The 19,843-nt window shown below is 44.5% G+C and overlaps 1 protein-coding gene across 4 annotated transcripts; it reads right to left on the bottom strand.

Annotated features, from left to right (window-relative positions):
* Positions 1-1,189: 1,189 nt before the first annotated feature.
* LOC308634941 (ataxin-7-like) lies at positions 1,190-18,648 on the bottom strand. Of its 4 annotated transcripts, none has more exons than XM_081269143.1 (3): positions 18,489-18,648; positions 18,162-18,230; positions 1,190-1,449 (listed from the first exon to the last, which is right to left on the bottom strand). In XM_081269143.1, exons 1-3 carry the CDS (start codon positions 18,589-18,591, stop codon positions 1,385-1,387), a joined length of 237 nt encoding a protein of 78 aa, XP_081125269.1. In that variant the 5' UTR covers positions 18,592-18,648; the 3' UTR covers positions 1,190-1,384. The 4 variants fall into 4 exon arrangements, with proteins under 4 accessions (XP_081125269.1, XP_081125268.1, XP_081125270.1 ...); XM_081269142.1 differs by lacking the exon at positions 1,190-1,449 and adding an exon at positions 5,931-6,638; XM_081269144.1 differs by lacking the exon at positions 1,190-1,449 and adding an exon at positions 13,175-15,557.
* Between the last annotated feature and the right edge of the window lie 1,195 nt (positions 18,649-19,843).

Here is a 19,843-nt window from a genome sequence, read left to right as displayed (position 1 = left end):
AACCCTAGGAGGGAGACAGCTTGAAATCATGCTCACTTTTGAGGAAACTAGTGCAAAAGGTGTTAAATATCCCAGGGTGCAGGAGCAGAGAATGCAACCTAGAAATCTGATGGTGCTGGGTCACATACAGACTTCCTGTCAAATTCTTGGTGATTACAGGAACTCAGAAGGAAGTACTTAAAACACTACCACAACATATCCATGCTCAGTGCCCATCCAGAATTATTCTCTTTCTGCCTCTCACAAAGGGCATCTGTCCCCCACGCCATCTTGATCTCGGGAAAGATGTATAAAAAGGACGACTGTCTGATTTTGGATTTCTCCATCTAGTGCTCAGATTGGTTCCCATCAGCATAAACAAAAACTTCCTCTGCCCCTAAGAACCCAGAAAACCAGGCAATTCTTTGCCTCAGTGAGACCTCTTCCGAGAAGTGGCAAAACATCAGCACACCATGCGCCAAGGAGGCCAAACTCAATCATAGCCTCCGAGTAGGCAGGAATGAAGAGGCCGTGGGAGGTGGCAGAGGCTGCCAGCTGGCAAGAGGCATAAAAGGACAGGACACAAGGGGGTGGCTTTCAGACTTTCCTAGTTCCTGAAGGAATTAATCTCTGGCCTCTCAATACAAATACAGCGTGGGCAATTCCCTGCAAAGGAGCGAGGGCAACCGATGATTCAAGGATTCGGAGAACACCATGAGTATCAGCAGCTTTTCAAGTACAGAATTTGTGAATGAAGTGACAACTGCACAACTTCCCATGGCTTTTTTTTTTTTTTTTTTGAAAACTCATGGTCATATCTGAAACTAAATACCATGTAAATAAAAAGAAATCAAATGATCCACTCCTCCAACAGGCACTCAGGCAATAACCTGCCTCAGCAGGAACCCCCTGCACCCCCCATGCCACAGAAGGTTATCTAATAAGTCACTTTGCACAGTTTTTCCCCCCTGACACACTCAGTAGTAACAAACAGCACTTCACCTAGAGGAGGACAAGAGACATCATCACAGCCACAGGGAACTTTTATTTATTTATTTTGTAAAAGAAAAGTAGCTAAGACTACTTAGGGCAGTCACTTAAGGATCTGTTCCTATCAGTTCTATCCTGTTTTGAAATTTACTGCTCATCCCTCATGGACTTATTCAGGGGAGACTGTAGAGGCTGGGGCTTGCAGAGTAGAGAAAGGGAAACAAGTGGGAAAAGTTGGCCCCTAGGTTTTGTGTAAGAGCAAAGAAAGTCTGGGTACTATGATATTGTCAGGTGAAGAACTATTGTTGCAATCAGGAAGCTGACAGTTAATTCTTCCTTTAAGAACAACAGGTCACTCTGAAGGTCAGACTGCATTTTCAAGTTGTAGGGCTCTCAGTGTCTACAGGACCGAAAACTACCATTTCAACAGCCCAGAGCCACGGAGGAAGACACAGGGGGAAATGCTGGATCCTGCTGGTTCTGAAAGCAGAGACACAGAGAAAAAAGAAAACATGCCCCCTGCCATTAATATATATTCCTGTCACCTACACAGACCCTGGGCCTCTGAAACCGGTAACACTGTTTTGGAGGGCACTTTGGCATCATCTCTTTATACAGACATCCTTAAGCAAACAAAGGAAACCTCAATGCTGCAAAGAGATCTGTAAAGGTCTTTAACCATAGCACTGCAAGGAAAGAGCAAAACTGCCACAGCCTAAATGGCCATCCATCAGGGTCTGAAACAAGGACGGTGCATCCATAATAGAGAAGAGCACGCAATAGTAAATAAACTAGAACTATCTGCAGCAACATGGGATGATTTTATGGCTAAACACAAAACACAGGCTGTCCACCTAAAACCAGACCAAGACCTTCAAAGGATGCTCAAAGCACTAACCTTTCAGCTCAGACCACAGATGCCAGGTAATTTTCTTACTCTTGAGGGTGAGAGTGAGGGAAAGAAACAGGAAAAAAGAAAGCAAGGGAAAGGGAAGTGTCCTTGTTAAGGGACAGCACAGAACCTGGAGGAAGAGTCTAGGAGCTGAGAGCTTGTGAACAGAATGCTGTCCACCAGCCACAATGGTACTTTAGCCTGACCCCCAAGGGCCTTGGAAACCCCTGGAATGACTAAGCAAGTGTGAGACACTATTAGGTATGAGTTTTAGAAAGATCACCTTGACTGTCACCTCACATCCTGAAGTCTATTCCTCATTTGTCTTAATTTATAAGTTGGTTTAGATCCCAAACTCCAGGTAGAATTGGCCTTTTTTTGTCTATCTGAAATCACTATGACAAAAAACAGTCACCTCAGGCTGGCCCACTCTCTGACCCTTAACCTTTAATGCAACCAGAATACTATATAGTTCCCATGAAAATTTCACGGTTGTGAAACCATCAAAACATCTAGAAACCAAGTAAAACTTCAAAAATAGTACCTTGATTATGGCAACCCAAACAAACAAACAAACAAATCTGCTTTAACTACAAATAAAATAACAGCAATCATATTGTTAAAGACTTTGGGCACTTTTTTTTTTTTGAGGTGGTACGGGGGCAGAACCCAGGGCTTCACCCATGCTAAGCCAGCCCTCCACCACTGACCCCCAGCCCCCAGCACTTTCACTGGTTGGTGGAAAACACTCTGGAGTCAGGCAGGTCTTGAAAATATGTTGAAAAGGTGTATTGTCCCTCCCTAGGAAACTACTTATGCAAATGTGGGAAACAGTTTTACATATTGCACCACTATTTAAATAATAAAAGTTTATGAACTTTGATTCCAAAGCTCCTGCATCTGCATCTACTTCCACTTCCCCAGTAAGGCCTTCCTTTCCTTGGGTCAGTTAACCATGGCCTCTACAGGACATGGAAACAGTAAGACCCAGCAAGACTGAATGTGAACTCTTCACAAGTAAGAATTTGGAGGGGCAGTTTGAAGAGGGTATGGGTATACAAACTGAAGCAAATGACAGCCAAAAGCATGGAAAACAGAAAAACAAAGCAAAACACAAGGTGGCAATGATGAATCCTCTACCTTAGGAGAAAAGAGGGCAAAAGATAATAAGGAAAAGGGATCACTGGCCCAACCCGCAGCGGCCTCACTAATGGAGTCTTTGGTTGCTGTCTGCAGCAAAACGAAGTCCCCAAGTGCCCTCTCTGTTCTTCAGGGACTCTTCCTTCCTGCCACACTAGAAGAAGCTAGATCTGCTTTAAGCCCAGATTCCACACATGGGTATCCACAGCTACTGCCACAGAACCTGCATCCGAACTCCATTACAATTCTGAGTATTAAACTTCGTGCTTTCTCCTCCACTGTGTTGGGGTGATTATAAGTCAGCAACTGCAAGAAGACCAGCAGATCAAACAAGAACTTGAACTCCTATTGCATCCTCCATGGCTCCAGTTTTGAGGGCCCGCCTCTTCTGGAACCTTCTGTGTTTCACCTGAGTTGCTCAGCAGCTCTGTCAAACACAGCCACTTTACTCTCATGCCACACATGCCAATCATTAGCCATACTGAACAATTTCAGTGCATAAGCTGTCATAGTTCCACAGACACAGCCACTTGCCCAGTGACTTAGAGCAGTGTGAGTATCCTTATACAACATGGGTATATTAGAACCCACCCAAAATTTTATGAACTGTGGGGTTTGAGAACAATCAGGTAACTATTCTTCTACTCCGTTCCTCTGTTCATCTAACAGTGCCCAGAAATAATCAGGACCATAGCTTTCCAGAGAAAGCTACAGAGGGATTTCACACAAAGGGATCCAATTGCAAGATGTTTTTTCACTGGGCACATGGTAACTTGAATGACAATGCCAAACTAACTGCTTAGAAGACATATTCTCTTCTCACTCTCTAATCACCTTTTCATAAACTGACAGCTCTCAGAATTTCCTGAGGGTTGGAAAACAAAAACAAACTTTTTACCTGATAAAATGGAGGAAGAGGCTGTCCCTAAATAGCGGCTGCTAAATCTTACCAAATCAAGCACTGAACTCTCAATTAGGCACTATATGAGAACAATTAACATAGATATTAAGACCTATTTTTCATGTTAAAAAAATTACGTTCAATTTAGTCATAACCATTTCAAAATCCTAGATTTCTACCAGAGGCTACTGAGTAACTCCCAGTTCCTGATGAAAGATTGGGGAGAGGGGTTTGTTTTCAGTCCCCCTCAGTGACAACATGCAGTGTGACCCCACTGTGGGTGAACTAAGGGTGGGAAACAAGGACAGGCTCTGTCAGGAAAGGCCAGCTGGCCTGGACTTCAAGCAAACTCCCATGAGCCTTGTGTCACATGCAGGTTAAGATTACAGCAATGGCTGGAGTTGTGGCTCTGTGGTAGCGTGCTTGCCTAGCACATGTGAGGCCCCGGGCTTGATCGTTAGCACGACAGAAAAATAAATAAAAGAAAGATATTAAAAAAATAAGAGAGAGAGAGAGAGAGAGAGAGAGAGAGAGAGAGAGAGAGAGAGAGAGAGAGAGAGGGGAGAGGAGATATCACAGCAATGCAACATGACCAAGGTTAAAAAAAAATGTTTGGTTTGTTGTTCTAATCTATTTTCATTTTGGGTAGCGCTACCACCAAGGCAGGTAGATGAGAGGTCATATCAATCTATTTAGCTACTTAATGTCAATCACAGCATGGCTTAGTGAGAGAGATGGTACAAATTAATTCTAATTTTCAAAAGAAAGGCTCCTAGATAATCTTTGGATTAAAATGATCTCTGCACATTATTATAAAAGGTTGTCTCAATATGTTTATTTCTATTCTTAGGGGAGATACTGTCCTAAGTGATTAGTATACTGATGCTTCAGTTATGTTTAAGAAATTTATGAATTGTTTTTACCTTACTCAACTATTAAGATTTGCTTTCTGAGAGTTAACCATCTCTTCACCATGCATTCTATAAACTGTGCACATGGATTTTTAACGATCACACACCCTCCAACCCCAAGTATTTAGCCTAGAGCCTGAGACAATTCCCTCTTTATTCACTAGAATCATGCTGCTACTATTCCTTGAACCATCAACCAAGCACTTCCTTGATTTGAAATTGCTCTCTTCAGTGTGTTTGGCATATTTTCCAAAAAAAAATAAAAAATAAAAAGTCCATTCCAGGTGTCTCTCACTAATGGCAACTCAAGATGCAGAACTGACAAATCAGGGAACCATTTGGCTTTTGGGTCGGTCAGGCCAGGCACCCCAACTTTGCCTCTTATAAACTCTGATTTTGGCAAGTTAGCTTGCCTGAGACTCAGTTCTTCCTTCAGAATGAAGATAAGTCTTTGCTTTGCACATGTGCTGTAAGATGTTAAGTGAGGCCATCCATGTACACCTCTCTGCTCAGCTCCTAACAGAGTAAGGGCTCAAAGTATGACAGCTGCTACTATTACTGCTACTATTACTACTACGATTACGTGCTACCAGGTATTGACTGACGCTTAATTTTTCAAATTCTCAATTATTGTTTTAAAGCATTTCCCCACTCAAAAGGGATATGCAAACCATACTGCGATCAAGATTTGTCATGTTTGTGTAATTTTTAAATGCCATCTGTCAAAATGCTATATTTAAGAAGCTGTTTTTGTTGCAGAACTACTAGTGAGGGGAAAAACAAGATCTTCATGAAATTTCTACAAAAGACTTACCTAGAATTTAATAAATTAAAAAAATAGTTTTGTTTGTTACCCAGGAATGACCACTACTATAATGAGAACATGATCCATAAACAGATTATAGACACATCACTAGATCACATTCTGCAAGAGCCATCAGCTTTAAAAAAGAAAAAAAAAGCCAACTACCAAATACAAGATCTTTTGAAAAAATAGCCACCACAGCTGCCAGTTAACAATGAAAAGCTCATCAGATGTGGGGCTAATAAGCAAGATAAGAGGAACAGAAAGTATAACACACAAAATCTACAATAGACTCTGTCTGACTCCAGAACAGCATTTCATCAGAGTAGAAGGAAAAAGGCCCAGAAATAGTAATAAAGTGAAGGGAGGAAATAAATATCCCATTCAGAGGCTAAGAAAAGCAGAGTTTATCTTGGGAAAGAAAACCCCGGTGATGTAAGAGAGGGAATCAGGCACACTGTCATTTATTTGTATATAACTAGTTATTCCCAAACCAAAACCATTTCTTTCTTCACAGTGTATTGTTACTCAACAACAACAACAAAAAAGAGGTGGTAGAACACCAGAAACAAAGATGAACACTGATCCAAACTATAACCAACAAAGGAGTGGAATGCTACTGAAGGAACACGACCCACCTCCTTCCATAAGATTATTAGTGGGTGGTATACTATTTTTCTTCTCAGGGTAATTCCACAAATTTATCCAAGACTGATGAAAAAAAAAATTATGATAATTCCTTCTGCCTAGCATTTATGCCTCAGATCTAACAATTAAAAACATTTTAACAAGCGCCATGCTCTGCTGGCTGTAAAGCAATAGACAGAGTGATGTGGAAGATCCTTGAAGAAGATGACACTGACCCAAGTCCAGCAGGAGGACAGAAGCCAGCAGGGAAGGGGTGGAGGCCGCAGGAGCAGCAAAGGCCCAGTCAGGGAACAGCAGATGCAAGGGTTTGCAAGTGGGCAAGGTTCCAGTGAGCCAGAGGAGCCAGAAGGAGGCCACTGTGCCTTAGGCGCACTAGACAAAGGAAAGAATGGAAGGTGACAGGGTTGAGCAGCCCGACAGAGGCCACACCAAGCAAGCCTGTGGGCCACAGTAAAAGGATCTGAACTATCAGTGGGATACAAGGCCCCTGTGATCTGCTTCCCCAACTCTAACTTTTTGGCATGGGACCTCTTCTACTACAACCCCTGCTCCCCAATCCAGTGCACGACACCCCCCAACCCGTCCTTGCACCACCTTCTCTGGATGTGCTGTTCTGATACCATGTGACTTATATCGCCAGGTCCTAAGAATCTTGGCTCTGACAACCCTTTGTCACTCCATTTTAAATGGCAACCCCAACATTTTCTGTTTCCCCTTTCACCATTATCCCGTCACACATATATTTTTAATTTTTGTTTTTAAGATTGTTGCCTGTCTCCTGCACTAAAACAGAAGCTCTATGAAGGCTGTTTGGTTTGCTGTGGTTTTTTGGAAACTAGAATAGGAACAAGTCCAGAGTAGGTGCTCAGTAAATACACGGTAAGTGAATGAATAAACATATGCAGAAGTCAGGAAGGGGCTTCACTTGGGGGAAACAATTCATTTGAGATGTTATACATTTTAAAACCTTACTTTCGCAGTTTATCATTACCTAGAAACTCAGGAATTTCACATTAAGAGGTAGGCTATGTGCCCAATTGGCCCCAACTCCTACTTTAGCCACTGCCAATTCAGTTTCTACATTGCTACCATGGTGACCTTTCAAACTCAACCACCACAACCCCCACTCCCCCCCCCCCCGCCTGCACAGACCTCTTTTCAGGATGTCTACAACCAGAACCATCTCCTGGTGGTTTGATGCCCATGTTCCAGCCTGTGACAAGTTACAGGCTCTGCCACTGAAGTGTCCCCATACCAGACTGGTTAACTGGTCCCTGCCTCTTGCAAGAAGTCCTCCTGATCAGAACCGTGCTGTCCCCTCCACTGCTCCAACAGCATTCCACCTCAAGTTAGAGACATTCCTGATTTTCTGGGCTTACATGCTCACAACACAGGACCTCTCAGGCCTTGCTAGGGAGTTTCGATTTTCTTCTAAGTGCAGTGGGAAGCCTCCAAAGGATTCTTAATTGCCTGCTTAGTTGGTTATCTTCCTGTATCCTCATCCTCCTCCTCCTCCTCCTCCTCCTCCTCCTCCTCCTCCTCCTCCTCCATTGATGACCTTTGAATTTCTCTCTTCCACAGAAGCCACAGGAAAGAACCAACCATCTTATCCCACAATTCCATAGCTCGACCTGCAACTGACTCCACACACTCTTCCTCACCATACAGTGGAAGGAAATAATCTGACTATCCAAAGCCAACCTATCTATGGGGCTCTGAGTCTCATCCCCAATTTGAGGCATTACCCTGACTGGTATCCACGTCTCACATGCTATCCATGATTCCTCACTCCTGGATTGTTTCCACTGGTACACACACACAAGCCTATTACTCTCCCAATAAAATAAAGTGAAATCAATCTTCCTTTATTCCCTGGGACTCTTCACCCCAGGCCCCCAGCCTGCTATGACCTCGCTTCTCCTTTACTTTTCAGAGCAAAACCCTTTAACAGCATTGTCCACACTTGCCCTTGCCACTTCAGCTCTGGCTCTTCCAGCACCGTAATCAGCACCTGCCATCTCAAGTCTCCTGACCAAGGTCATTGACAACCACATTCCCAAAGCCAGAGATCCAAGTACTCTACTTCATGCAGCACCTGACACATTACCCCCCACCTAGCATTAACCCCCACCCAGTCTTCTCTCCTTTCAGATTTTACACCACCACACTCATTGGTTTTCCCAACCACCTCGTTAAAGAGTTCTCCTCTCCCGTGTACCCACAGGTCAGTGTCAGTTTCGGAAGGCTTAGCCTCTGGTCCTTACTTGTCTTATCCCAGTCTCTGTTCATTGGTGATGCAAACTGATCTGGGAGCTCCAGCCCAGGCTGCTCTACCAAGCTGTAAACTGCATATTCAATGGCCGACTCCACAGTTGCATACAAGAAAACAGGGCTCCCAACCCTAAATATGCTGTGTCCTTCATCATTCCTCAGCTTCATTAAATGGAGTCACTCAGTTGCTCAAGCCAATTTAATTTTTTTACTCTCATCCACATCTTCACTAAGTCAAGTAAACTCTACTTTCCAAAAGCATCCCGAACACAACAACCTCTCTGCATGCCTCAGTCAGCCACTCTCCATGATGCAGGCTCTATAAACAGAAAGGGAACCTCACACAGCAGGACTTTGATCAGGCCACCTTTCTGCTGTGCTGCCCCCCAGGAAGCTCCCATTACCATTATAATGCACTCAAATTCCTTACCTGGGCCTCTGTGATCTGACCCTCTGAATCCTATTTCCCTCCCTTCTTCCTCCATCTCCTCTCTTCAGATGATCAGTGGCTGCTTCTTTCTCATCATCTGAATCCCTGTTCAAGTATTAAATCCTCAGGAAAGTCCTCCTTGATCATGTTGACCTGAACTCCCTAGCCCTAACACATTAGCCTATTTTACTGATTTCAAGGCACTCCACAGTCCTTGAGAAAACAGTAAATACTGTGTCTCACTTCACTAGAAGGCAGGGACTAACTTCTGTCAGGCTATCTTCAACACCCATCAGAAACCTGGCACTTAGTGGGAAGGTAACTCCTTAAGTATTTGCTGACTGAGTGCCTCATGGGGGTTATGGCTGTGCCTCCTAACTGAGCTTGCAGTTGTATCCTCAGCCGCTAGCCCTACACAAGGTGGGGATAAAAGCTAAGTGAATGAAATTAAGGCAAAATACCCAGAAGATTCTCCAAGCAGTAGTTATGCTGAACAAAAGAACCATGGGCCTGCTGAAGGACAAGGTCTGGATCTTGTCAGGAAGAGAAATGACCAGGCAGGCAAGTTTGAGTCTTGCCAGCCAGCAAGTGCCCGAAGTAGTTACCTGGTGTCCTTAATCAAGTGTGAAGTGCTCTAAATCCAAATCCTGAAGTTGGAGATTTAAAATTGGCCCTGAGTGGGATTACAAAGCATGATGGCTTTTACGATCCATGCCTCCACCACGGGGAAAATCTTTTCAATGAGCATGGATTAACATTTGTGATTACAATGATCATTTTTTCCATTAAAACGAATATTTCTTTATGGTTTCCAAACAGAACAAGGTAACTTAAATGGAGAACTGCTGAAAGGAAAACGGAAATTTCCAAGAATTGAAAAGGTGACTTTCTAAACTCCCTCATCAGGCAGAAAACCCCAAAACGATCACCACGCATACATAAAATCACAGGCGCAGAGTCCTCACTATCAATTCCCCAACTAGAGAACTTCATTCTGCTGCCTATGATTTACCTTCCTTGCCCAGAAAAAGAGGTCTGAAAACCATTACAGGAAACAGCTTCTAGACAATTCTGTACAAATGTGGAAAAGTAAAAACCCACACTGGGCTCCTAAGTCAGATGGCTAAAGAGGGAAGTAAGAAATACAACCTCTCAGACTTCCTATTTTTATTAGAGTCCAAGAAGGCCTGAAACCTAGGCTCATGTGCTACACGGTCATCCTGAACATGGGAGGCTTCCTCTCATGGACTGTCTACACCTTGTTTACTACAGCAAAACCTCTATTTCACTTTCTGTTGTTCCCTTGAAAGTCCTAAAGGACCACTGGATTGTAAGCATGCTTATAACACTGGGTTCTAGTTATTGATAAGATTATATCATTTAATCCTCCCAACCATTATGAGGAATTACCATTACTTCATTCACACGCAAGTCAACTGAGGTTCAGTGACACTAGGTGATTTCCTTCACATCAATTCCATTCTAGGACTGAGATCTTAACATGGGTTTAGCTGGAGAACTGAGCTCCCAATCTTCCTCCTGTCAGTGAAAGCTGACTTTTGCAAGCTTACTATATGGAACCTCTTATCTGCATAACACCTACTAACAGCACACAGAAATAGGGGCCCAGCAATTTAGGAAACAATGATTTAGTACTGTGCCTCTCACACACCAAAACAGATACTGATCTCTGAAAAGCCCATAATAAAATGAGGAAAAATAAAGATAACACATTGAGTTTCTCCTAAATCTAAAGTTAAAGAACTGTCCTTTATTCCAAGACAATGGCTCTTACTTTTATGATGGAGAAGACATATATAAAATGCTGGCAACTCTAGTTTTGGAGTTCCCCAATCACTTCTGAAGCTTCCTGGACTGAAATACAAAGCCGGGGGCCACTGGTAAAAGCATTACTTTTTTTCTATTGGAGAAGGGGGGAAAACCTCAAATTTTCACTTGAGTTGAAGATTATGAAAAACATCTGTAAAACCTGGGAGGGGAATAGGTTCTGTTTTAAGACTGGAAATCTAATTGATAATGAACTATTACTTTTTCCTTGCTATGCTTTTATATCTAAGAGGAAAAGTATTTCATGTTAGCAGGGTCTTTATTACAAAGAGGAACAAGAACACTAAATCTAGTTTTACGAGTGGCTAAAATGCAAAACTCATTCTTCTCCTTCCTTTGCTCATTTATAATAATCCCTGCTGTACATGATGAATATAAATGTAACCCTCTGCCTTTTTCTCAAAAGTAGAGTAACTCCAACTGTTAAGTCTACTAACTGGCGGCTCTTTTTTTTTCCCCCTTAGAACTTCAATCAAAAAATACTTTAATAATCAGAGGGGCACATTTATTAGAAATACTGCCATAAACTTTGAATATCAATGTGATTAAAAGCAATCTTGCACTGAAATGCTATTTAAATAGTGAAATTTCACTTCTCCCTTTTTAAAGGATTTTTTTTTAATGGCACAAATCCCAGATGATTGTGCCTGCTATCTGCTGCAACCTGAGCTTTCATTTAATCTTTTTCTTTAAAAGCCAATTACTTCTAATGCAAACTGCACACGTGCCCCACCCCCCCAAAGAAAAGATTTTATAAAGGAACAACTAAATACAACATATACACTATTATAAAGCACAGCAGGGAAATGGTTCTGACATCTTCAAAAATATTTTTGGTAAAGGTCAATTATTTCCAGACAAGGACAAAGAAAACAAAGGTTAGGGTAACCTGCTGAAGCTCATCAAAAGTGGGTACACATTCTAGAATGGACGGGGCACGGGAGCAGTTAGGCAGGTTGGCTTCAGTTAGGCCCATTTGAGTTTCAAGGCCTCCTGATGCCTTCTAATTCTGGCAAGCTACCTCACCTATCTGAGCCTTAGTCATCTCATCTGTAAAAGGGAGATAATGATGACAGCCAGAACACGTTGTTACTGCGAAGATTACAGGACGTAAAATGAGCTGGCACACAGTACAAGTACTCACCAAACTTGGGCTGTCCACTTACACATGGGACATTGTGAGATGTGGACCTCAGGAAGGATGTCCTTATAAAGAAGAAACACACTACACCATGCACAGGTAATATGCCACGAGGAGGCATAAAACCTCATACTTTCCTCCTGAGATTAGTTATGACAAGAACCAATCAAAACTGCAAACGCGGAATCTTGCCCTACTGCAGATAACACATGCACTTTCCATAACCTGCAAAGTCTGGAGAGTTCTGAATTCAGCATAGCATATACCAGTGCCGCATACTTTTACCAAGTACAAAATTATAAAGATATGGGATCTCAGAACACTATGTGCCTTCTTCAAGCAAAATGCAGATTTGTTTTCTGTTGAACCTTTCCAATAATCCCAAAACCTCCAACAAAGTTTTGGTTTCTCTAAACCAGGTCAATGGCAGAAGTTCTAAAGAATTTGAGTGAAAATTCCATAAAAGTTCTAGACTCTGTGCTGCATATTTACGTACCACACAAGGGATTAAGAGATTCCATCATCCTAGGCTCTTGGAAACTATATGTGAACTGCCCTGAAATACATGTATGCCACAGAAGAGTAGCCGTGAATGACAAGTGTGGACATGGCGCAACCTTCTTAGGTGAAACCATTTCTTTCTCCATGTATTTCCTTCTATGTTATATAGACTACAGAATAAAATACTGTATTCTCCTCGTCAAAATAGGAAGCTTAAGGAATCCTAGAATCACAGAAGGGGGCTTTGTTTCATCCTCCAAGGAAGTCATCACACCAGGGGTCAGCCAACTTCTCTGAGCTTGGTGAGCTATAGGGTCACCCACTTAACTCTGCTGTTCACTACAGAGAAAGCAGTCATAGACAATACATAAATGAAAGGCTGTAGCTGTGCTCCAATAAAACTTTACTTAGGGACACAGACATTTGAATTTCATATAATTTTCACATGTCATGAAACCCTTTGTTTTGATTTCAACCATTCAGCAATGTAAGAATCATTCTGAAGTAGCTCAGGATAGATCTGACCTACAAGCTATAATTTGAATAGAATCTCAAAGATGGCAGAATGGAGGAAAGAATCCCTGCTGCAAGGGCGTCTGGTGGGGGCTCCTTCCCCCATGGGTTAGTGCAGATCTCACAGGCAGGTAGCTACACACAGTATTCTGCCCACCTACATCACTGCAGCACTGATGCTCAGAGGTGTTTCTCAAGTGTGGGCAATCTACTACCTAACCAAATGAGCACTCCTTCAAGCACTCCTGTTCAACAAGCCCCTCAGGTGACTGACCAAGGGACAGATCTCAAAGACTCCTGTGGAAGGCTTGGCTTAGATCTCCCTTAAGATGTAAGCAGACTTGCAAGCATTGCCACCTGAAGAGCCCTTGCAAGCTCACACAAGAGATCAGAAACATCAGCCTGGCCTGCTTCTAAACAAAGGCACAGCATCAAGACTCCATTTTTACAGAATCCATGTTGAAGTTCAGGTGAGCAGAAAAGAGAAAACTGAAAAATGCTACCATGCCTGGGATGTACTTCACAACAACTCACTGTGGGGCAGAGATGAAGCAAGATTGGGCCGTGACTCATTAGCTGTTGAAGCGGTGTGATGGCTACAGAGGTTCATTAAAATATTTTCTCTCCTGTGTGTTTCAAATTGTCCATAAGAAAAAGCTGGGTATAAAAACAGATAAGAGAAACCCCAGGGAAAAACAGAGATTAAGACTCCCAGGGAGAGGGGTGTAAGTCTATAATGCAGTGCCTTTAACAGGACTTCATACAAACACCTGTTTCCAGTTCACTAGGAACCATTTCATTTCCTCCTAGAAAAGAAAGAAGGTGATGCTGCTGTGCTGACTCAGCACCCACCTCCCAGTCCACCCTTAAAACACAAAAACAAAAGCTCGCTCCTAGAGGTGCCTCCTGACCTCTTTTCCATCTTGCCCCAGGCTCAACTAGGTCCCTGTATTTTGACAGGGAAATCACCTGTCATCAAGTGTGGCTATCACCCTGGGTTGCCATCCTCCTTCCCCTGTCCAACTATCAGAGATATGAGAGGTAGTGTCCTGTCTTCACCCTTTCTGGAAAGTGTGAATGGAACACTACACTCAGAACAGAGCAACAGGAAGTACTGGAAGGAAGCTTCCGGCCTCCCCTGGTGCCATTACCCCAACACACAGAATTTAAGTAGAACACAATGTAAGTTTTTTTTTTTTGAGTCACAATACATTGGAAATTGATCATCTGAACCATTCACCCTATGGCACTCAGTTCAATCTTCACAGTAGTCCACTTCATTCCTGGGGGGCGGAGTTGAACCCAGGAGGTCCCATATGATAGGCAAGTGTCCTTCCACTGAGCTACACTCCAGACCTTTAAATTCTTTATTTTGAGACAGGGTCTTCCTAAGTTGTTATGCAGGCCTTGAATTTTCCTGTGATTCTTCTGCCTTACTTCCCTACTAGCTGTGACTACAGACTTGTGCCACCATATCCAGCTCAATCCATTCGTTCTTTTTTTTTTTTTTTTTGAGCAAATACTGAACACAAAAGTGTGCAGGAACTGAATAGTTTTTTTTTATATTTATTTACTTATTTTACTTAGTTTTTAGCGGACACAACATCTTTATTTGTATGTGGTGCTGAGGATTGAACCCAGGCTGCACACATGCCAGGCGAGCGCGCTATCACTTGAGCCACATCCCCAGCCCCAGGAACTGAATAGTTATTAACAAAAATGTCCCTGCCTTCAGGACACTTACACTCTAAAGCAACAACCATCACAGTACATATGAGTGTTGACAGCACAGAGAAAGGGAAGAGTTGGGGAACTATGATGTCCACCCAACAGGTGGACTTCAGAAAAATTAGAGGTCCCTGCCCAAAGAAGAGTTCATTTTTCCAATTTCATTGATGATTCCCATAAAGACACCATATATATTTTAAAAATGTACTGTGCAATTAAGGCTTTTGATACTGGGAATTGAACCTAGGGGTTCTCTACCACTGAGCTACATCTCCAGGCCTTTTTATTTTTAGTTAGGGTCTTATTATGTTGCTTAGAACCAAGCTAAGTTGTTGAGGCTGGCCTCAAAAACTTGTGATTTTCCTGCTTCAGCCTCAGGAGTTGCTGGGACTGATTACAGGTATGCACCACATTGCCTTATAATGTTTTCATTTTTTAAGGCTCCTATGTGTTCAGGAACTAATAAAGAAATTCTAGTCAGTGATTCATACCAATTAATTCCATCTAAACACAAATTTGTGATATTACAAATATAGAATTCTACAAATTATCTTGAAAGGAAAAAGGTAATTTTTTGAGTTCACTTATTTTTAAAAAGTCAAAATATACCCAACCTTTTTCTACCAAGTCAACTGTACCATTAACAAATATTACAAACTATAGGAAAAACAGCAATAAAAATATGAGAATGCAGACATACAATAGGCTAAACTGAAAAGAACTGGAATTTTATCCTAGCATTTGCTACCTGTGCTAAAAGAAGACCCAAACCACAAATAATCTTACTTCCACTCAAATCAATAGTCCCAACCTTCTTCCACAGCATTAACCCTTGGGCAGTCTTGCCACAAAGGAATTTCTTCATAAGAAAAAGAGAAAAGGAAAAACAAAATAAAGCCTAATGTGTATTTAAACAGTGGGGGTGGGGACGTGTTGATAATCCAAGGGAAACTGTGGACACTTGCCCTGGAAGGTGGACATACATATTATTTTACATACAGTTTCTACAAACTTTGACCTCTGGAAATCTATTTAAGGGTCCCAGGTTACCAACCCTTGACCTAGATAAAAATCAAATTAGGAAGTCAGGTCTGGGATTATCAGTTCAAAGGGTTAAAAGCAATTAATATATATTTAGTCATTATACACAGGTTATCTAATTTAATTTCAACCCCTACAAAAACCTTGGGAAATATGTAGTACGTTTTCAAATAGAAAATGCTACCTTCAAAGAGATGAAGTAACTAATATAAGGTTAAGCCACTTTCTCTCTCAGGTTTTCTGACCTATCAGAAACCAGAGATTCAAGGAGCCCAGGAGCCCAGCAGAGATTCCTAGAGATATTCTAACAGGGAAAGCTGCTGATTTTCCATGCTTCATCACACAATTTACCTACATATTTCTCTCACATTTACGAGAGGAATTAGTACAGAGTTAATTCCAAAACATCTTTTACTTTGTTGGAGATAATCTTAGCCAAAGACAATGGATAAAGGTTCAATAAGTTTTGGTAATATTGAATGTATTTTTATTCCTGAAACATTCTGATATGGGTTGTTTGGTAAGACAACATACAAGTCTACTTCATGGAGTTTTCAAGCTTAGATTTTTAAACAGCGCCCCAAAAAATCTAGTCACAAACAAATGTAGAACTGTCTGAATTTAAAACTTCAGTCTCTACTCAAAACAGGCAAGCACAAGTTACAGATAGCCTGGCAGCTAAAGCATCCTCTAAATGGTGAGAGCAGCTTGGGGTTGGGGGGGTTAAGGGATGGGGGATGAACTCTAACAAACACTAATAATTTGATAGTTCAGAAGCACACACAACCAGATCCATGGCCCTTTTGAGCCTCCAGCAGGGAGTTTAAAAAAGGTCTTAGCACTTCATGGAACACCTGCTGATAAATGTATCCCAACAGAAAAATAGAGCAAAAATGGGTCCAGGCCACTAAATTTGGTTGGGTCTTGGTCCAGATGAAGGTCCTCAGTGAAACGCTAAGACACTTACTCATTCTCTGTAGGGGAATTACAATAATCAGCATCCTGTTTTCACACAGATTTAGAAAACCTTTATGGGAAATGTATCCACACCCAGAGAATGAAAACTAAGAACAAGAGTGGATCAGGTCCTCTAAAGTCTACTCCAACTGCTTCCTATGAGAGTTGCCACCTAGTGATTTTAATTTTTTAAGCCCAGGCGGGCTGCCAATGCCACACTAAAACTGGACCAACAACTGATTTTTTCTATTGCAACATCGCCAACAAGTCCTTTGCTTTCCCTCTTTCCTTTGCCCTCAAACAGTAGTTCTCCTTTTGAGAATCAACTAATTTGCTCTATGATCTGTTCCAACTGGAAGCTCTCATAGGGCTGCCACTGTATTATTCTTCCTCACAGGGCCAAAGAGGTCAAGTCGGCAACTGATAAAAACCAAAGTGGTGAAAGTGAAGAAAAGCCAGGTGTTGAAAACAAGAAGTAAATGTGCAGACAGTAACTACCAGCCCGCTCTGGACTTAAAAATTTCCCAGCTGCCAACATTCTACCTACTCCAAATTCAGTATTTGGGATGCCAAGCCTCACTTAAGGCCTTTTCCTTTCTGAACACAGTGTGCCCGAGGCCTGGTGCAGGCAAACAGTAGCACAAGCCACCAAGCCACCTAATTCATAAAAACAAGGAAATCTCCAGGACTAATCTGACAGCTTCCAGATACCAGACATTTCATTTGTAGGCATACCTTTAGCTACACATATTTCCCTAGAGCATCCTTCCACCAAATAGCTTAAAACTAACCAAAAGTTAAACTCTGATTTCACTAGATATGGGCAGTAAAGTTTTATTTCACCATCTAAAATTCTGGCTTTCTTTATTTTTTTTTAACCCCCTCATCTTGCAGCTCTCAAAAAAAAAGTCTGACCAATTGCACTCACACCGTGAAGAACCTCTGGTAGCACCTTGTACATTAAGTTCCACAGAAATAAAGCAGCAGCGATTAAGACATTTTTTTTCTAGTTCAAAATTCATTCTAATTAACAAAAAGAAACTTATGGGTGATCAGGTTTCCTTTCTAAGATACCCACTCCCAAGTACTTACGGAAATGATTCTAAAGCTGAGAAATCCTTCCTCCACTCATGTTCTCCACAAGGGGGTCACACCTGAAGGGATCTAGGTTAAACTCCCTAACCGATGATTCCCAGCGCTCACCACCTAGCAATGAATGCCACTCAGGCTGCACCTTGCCAGTCTTCCACTGAAGGGTTCTAGGATGCTCCCAATTACAGGAAGTCCCAGAGACTGGATTATCCCAAATGCTCTGCCCTCCCCCTCCCCCTCCCTCCTCCTCAGGCAGCATCCTCCAGGGGGAAGGGGAGCGGGTAAGGTGGGCTCAGGTTCCGGTCCCTGGTCAAGCAGCAAGGAAACTTCCCCGGGGTTTGCACAGACTCCATCAGGGGGGGGCTGGACTCACCTTCCCGACAGAGCCCCATGACTTCGCGGTTTTTCCCAAACTCCTTGAAACTTTCGTCCAATTCCGTCCCTAGGAGATATACACACACAGGAGGAGGGGAGAGGCAGGTCAGTGGCCAGAAGTGTGACGCACGCTCACGCACGCACGGGTAGGTGTGGGCACCACCTCGTTCTGCAACCCAGCGAACGATAGCATCTCTGACCCCCGAGGGGGCGGGTCACAGGACGGGGTGGCGGGGGAGGGGAGGAGAGGGTAGAGGGAGGGGAGGAGAGGGTAGAGGAAGGGGGAAGTGGGGGGCATGGGGAAGAGGAGGGCGTGGACACTCACCGTCCTTCCCAGGAAGTTTGGAAGCCTCGACCCACAGATTCCACGACTGTCCCAGCATCGCTTCGGGACTGGGCAGGGGCCTGCGCTCCCCGACCGTCGCCATTGCGGCGGCCGAAGTGGAGGCGGCGCCGGGGCCGCCGTCCTCCGGCCGTGGGCGCCGCGGTGGCGGCTGCTGCCGCGGGGGCTGCAGAGGCTGATGCTGCTGCCGGCCGGCTGCTGCTCCGCCCGCCGCCGCCGCGCGGCACGGCTCCCCCCTGACGTCCGCGGCCCGCTCCGACATTCTTTCCGCTCCTACAATGTAACAAAAAAGGGGGAAAAGAGTCTCGCGGGGGCCGCGTTTAAGGAGGCGCCGGGGAGTTCCGGCGGCGTGCGAGGCCCGCAGGCCGGGTGGGGCGCGCTGACAGCGCCCCCGGCCACCCAGCCCCCAGCCCGCCCCCTCCCGGCCACCCCCTGCTCCGGGCGCAAAGTCCGCGGACCGGGCTCGCTTTCGCTTTCGCCTCCCGCGGCCCCTCGGGGGAGGGAACCGGCCCCTGGCGGCCCGCCACCGTGGTGCTGGGTCCCCTGCCTGCCTCTGCCGGGAGGAGCCGGCTCCCAGGCCGGCGCCCGGAGCTGCCTCCGCCCCAGCCCCGCGCCCAGCACGGCAGCCCGCTGCGGGGAGGCCCGAGCCGCACCCCGGGTTCTCCGGCTGCCCACCCTGCGGCCGCTCGCATCCCCGGGCCGGGCCGGCGGCCCGCTCCTTCCTTCCGTCCGCGCGTCTGTCCGAGCGGCGGCGCCCGGCCGGCTCCCTTAAGCGGAGGCGCCTCCCGTCGTCTCCTCCCCCTCGCCGGTCCCTCCCTCTCAGCTCGCTCCGGCGAAGTTTGCACGTCAAGCCCCCGGAGAGGAGCCAGGGCGAAGTCGGAAACGCAGCCACCTTTGGAGGAGCCGGCCGGCCGGCCCCTGGGTATCACCGAGTGTCGCAGCCAGGGCCGGGGCAGAGAAGCTCGTGCAGGGAAAAGCACTTGACTGTAGTCTCGCGGGCGGCCGCACAGTTGTCAAAAAGCATGAATGGGACGCCGCCACAGCGGACGCCCGGCACGTAGGGAACCACAGGCCAGTATGGAAATGCCGCCCAGGTATTGGCCCAGGTGTCAGCCCCTAGTGCACGCGATTGCGCCCACGTGTGTGCCCCAGTGCTCACAAGTGGAGGTCACGGTTTGCGCTCGGGGGACTTGGAATTTCTCGTCTAACAAAAAAGAGACCACGAAATCAGTGCAATAGAGAGTACAGGAGAGAAACCGAGGCGATCTGTATCCGTTTACATGTTCAGAGTCACTACCTCAAATTTCTGTATTTTTCCTTCCGTTGCTCCTGGAATT

This window comes from Spermophilus citellus (assembly GCF_964194105.1).
Source record: "Spermophilus citellus genome assembly, chromosome: 16".
In the NCBI taxonomy this organism is placed as follows: domain Eukaryota; kingdom Metazoa; phylum Chordata; class Mammalia; order Rodentia; family Sciuridae; genus Spermophilus; species Spermophilus citellus.
Note: the sequence above shows the minus strand (reverse complement) of the source record. Positions and strands in the feature narration are given on the sequence as shown.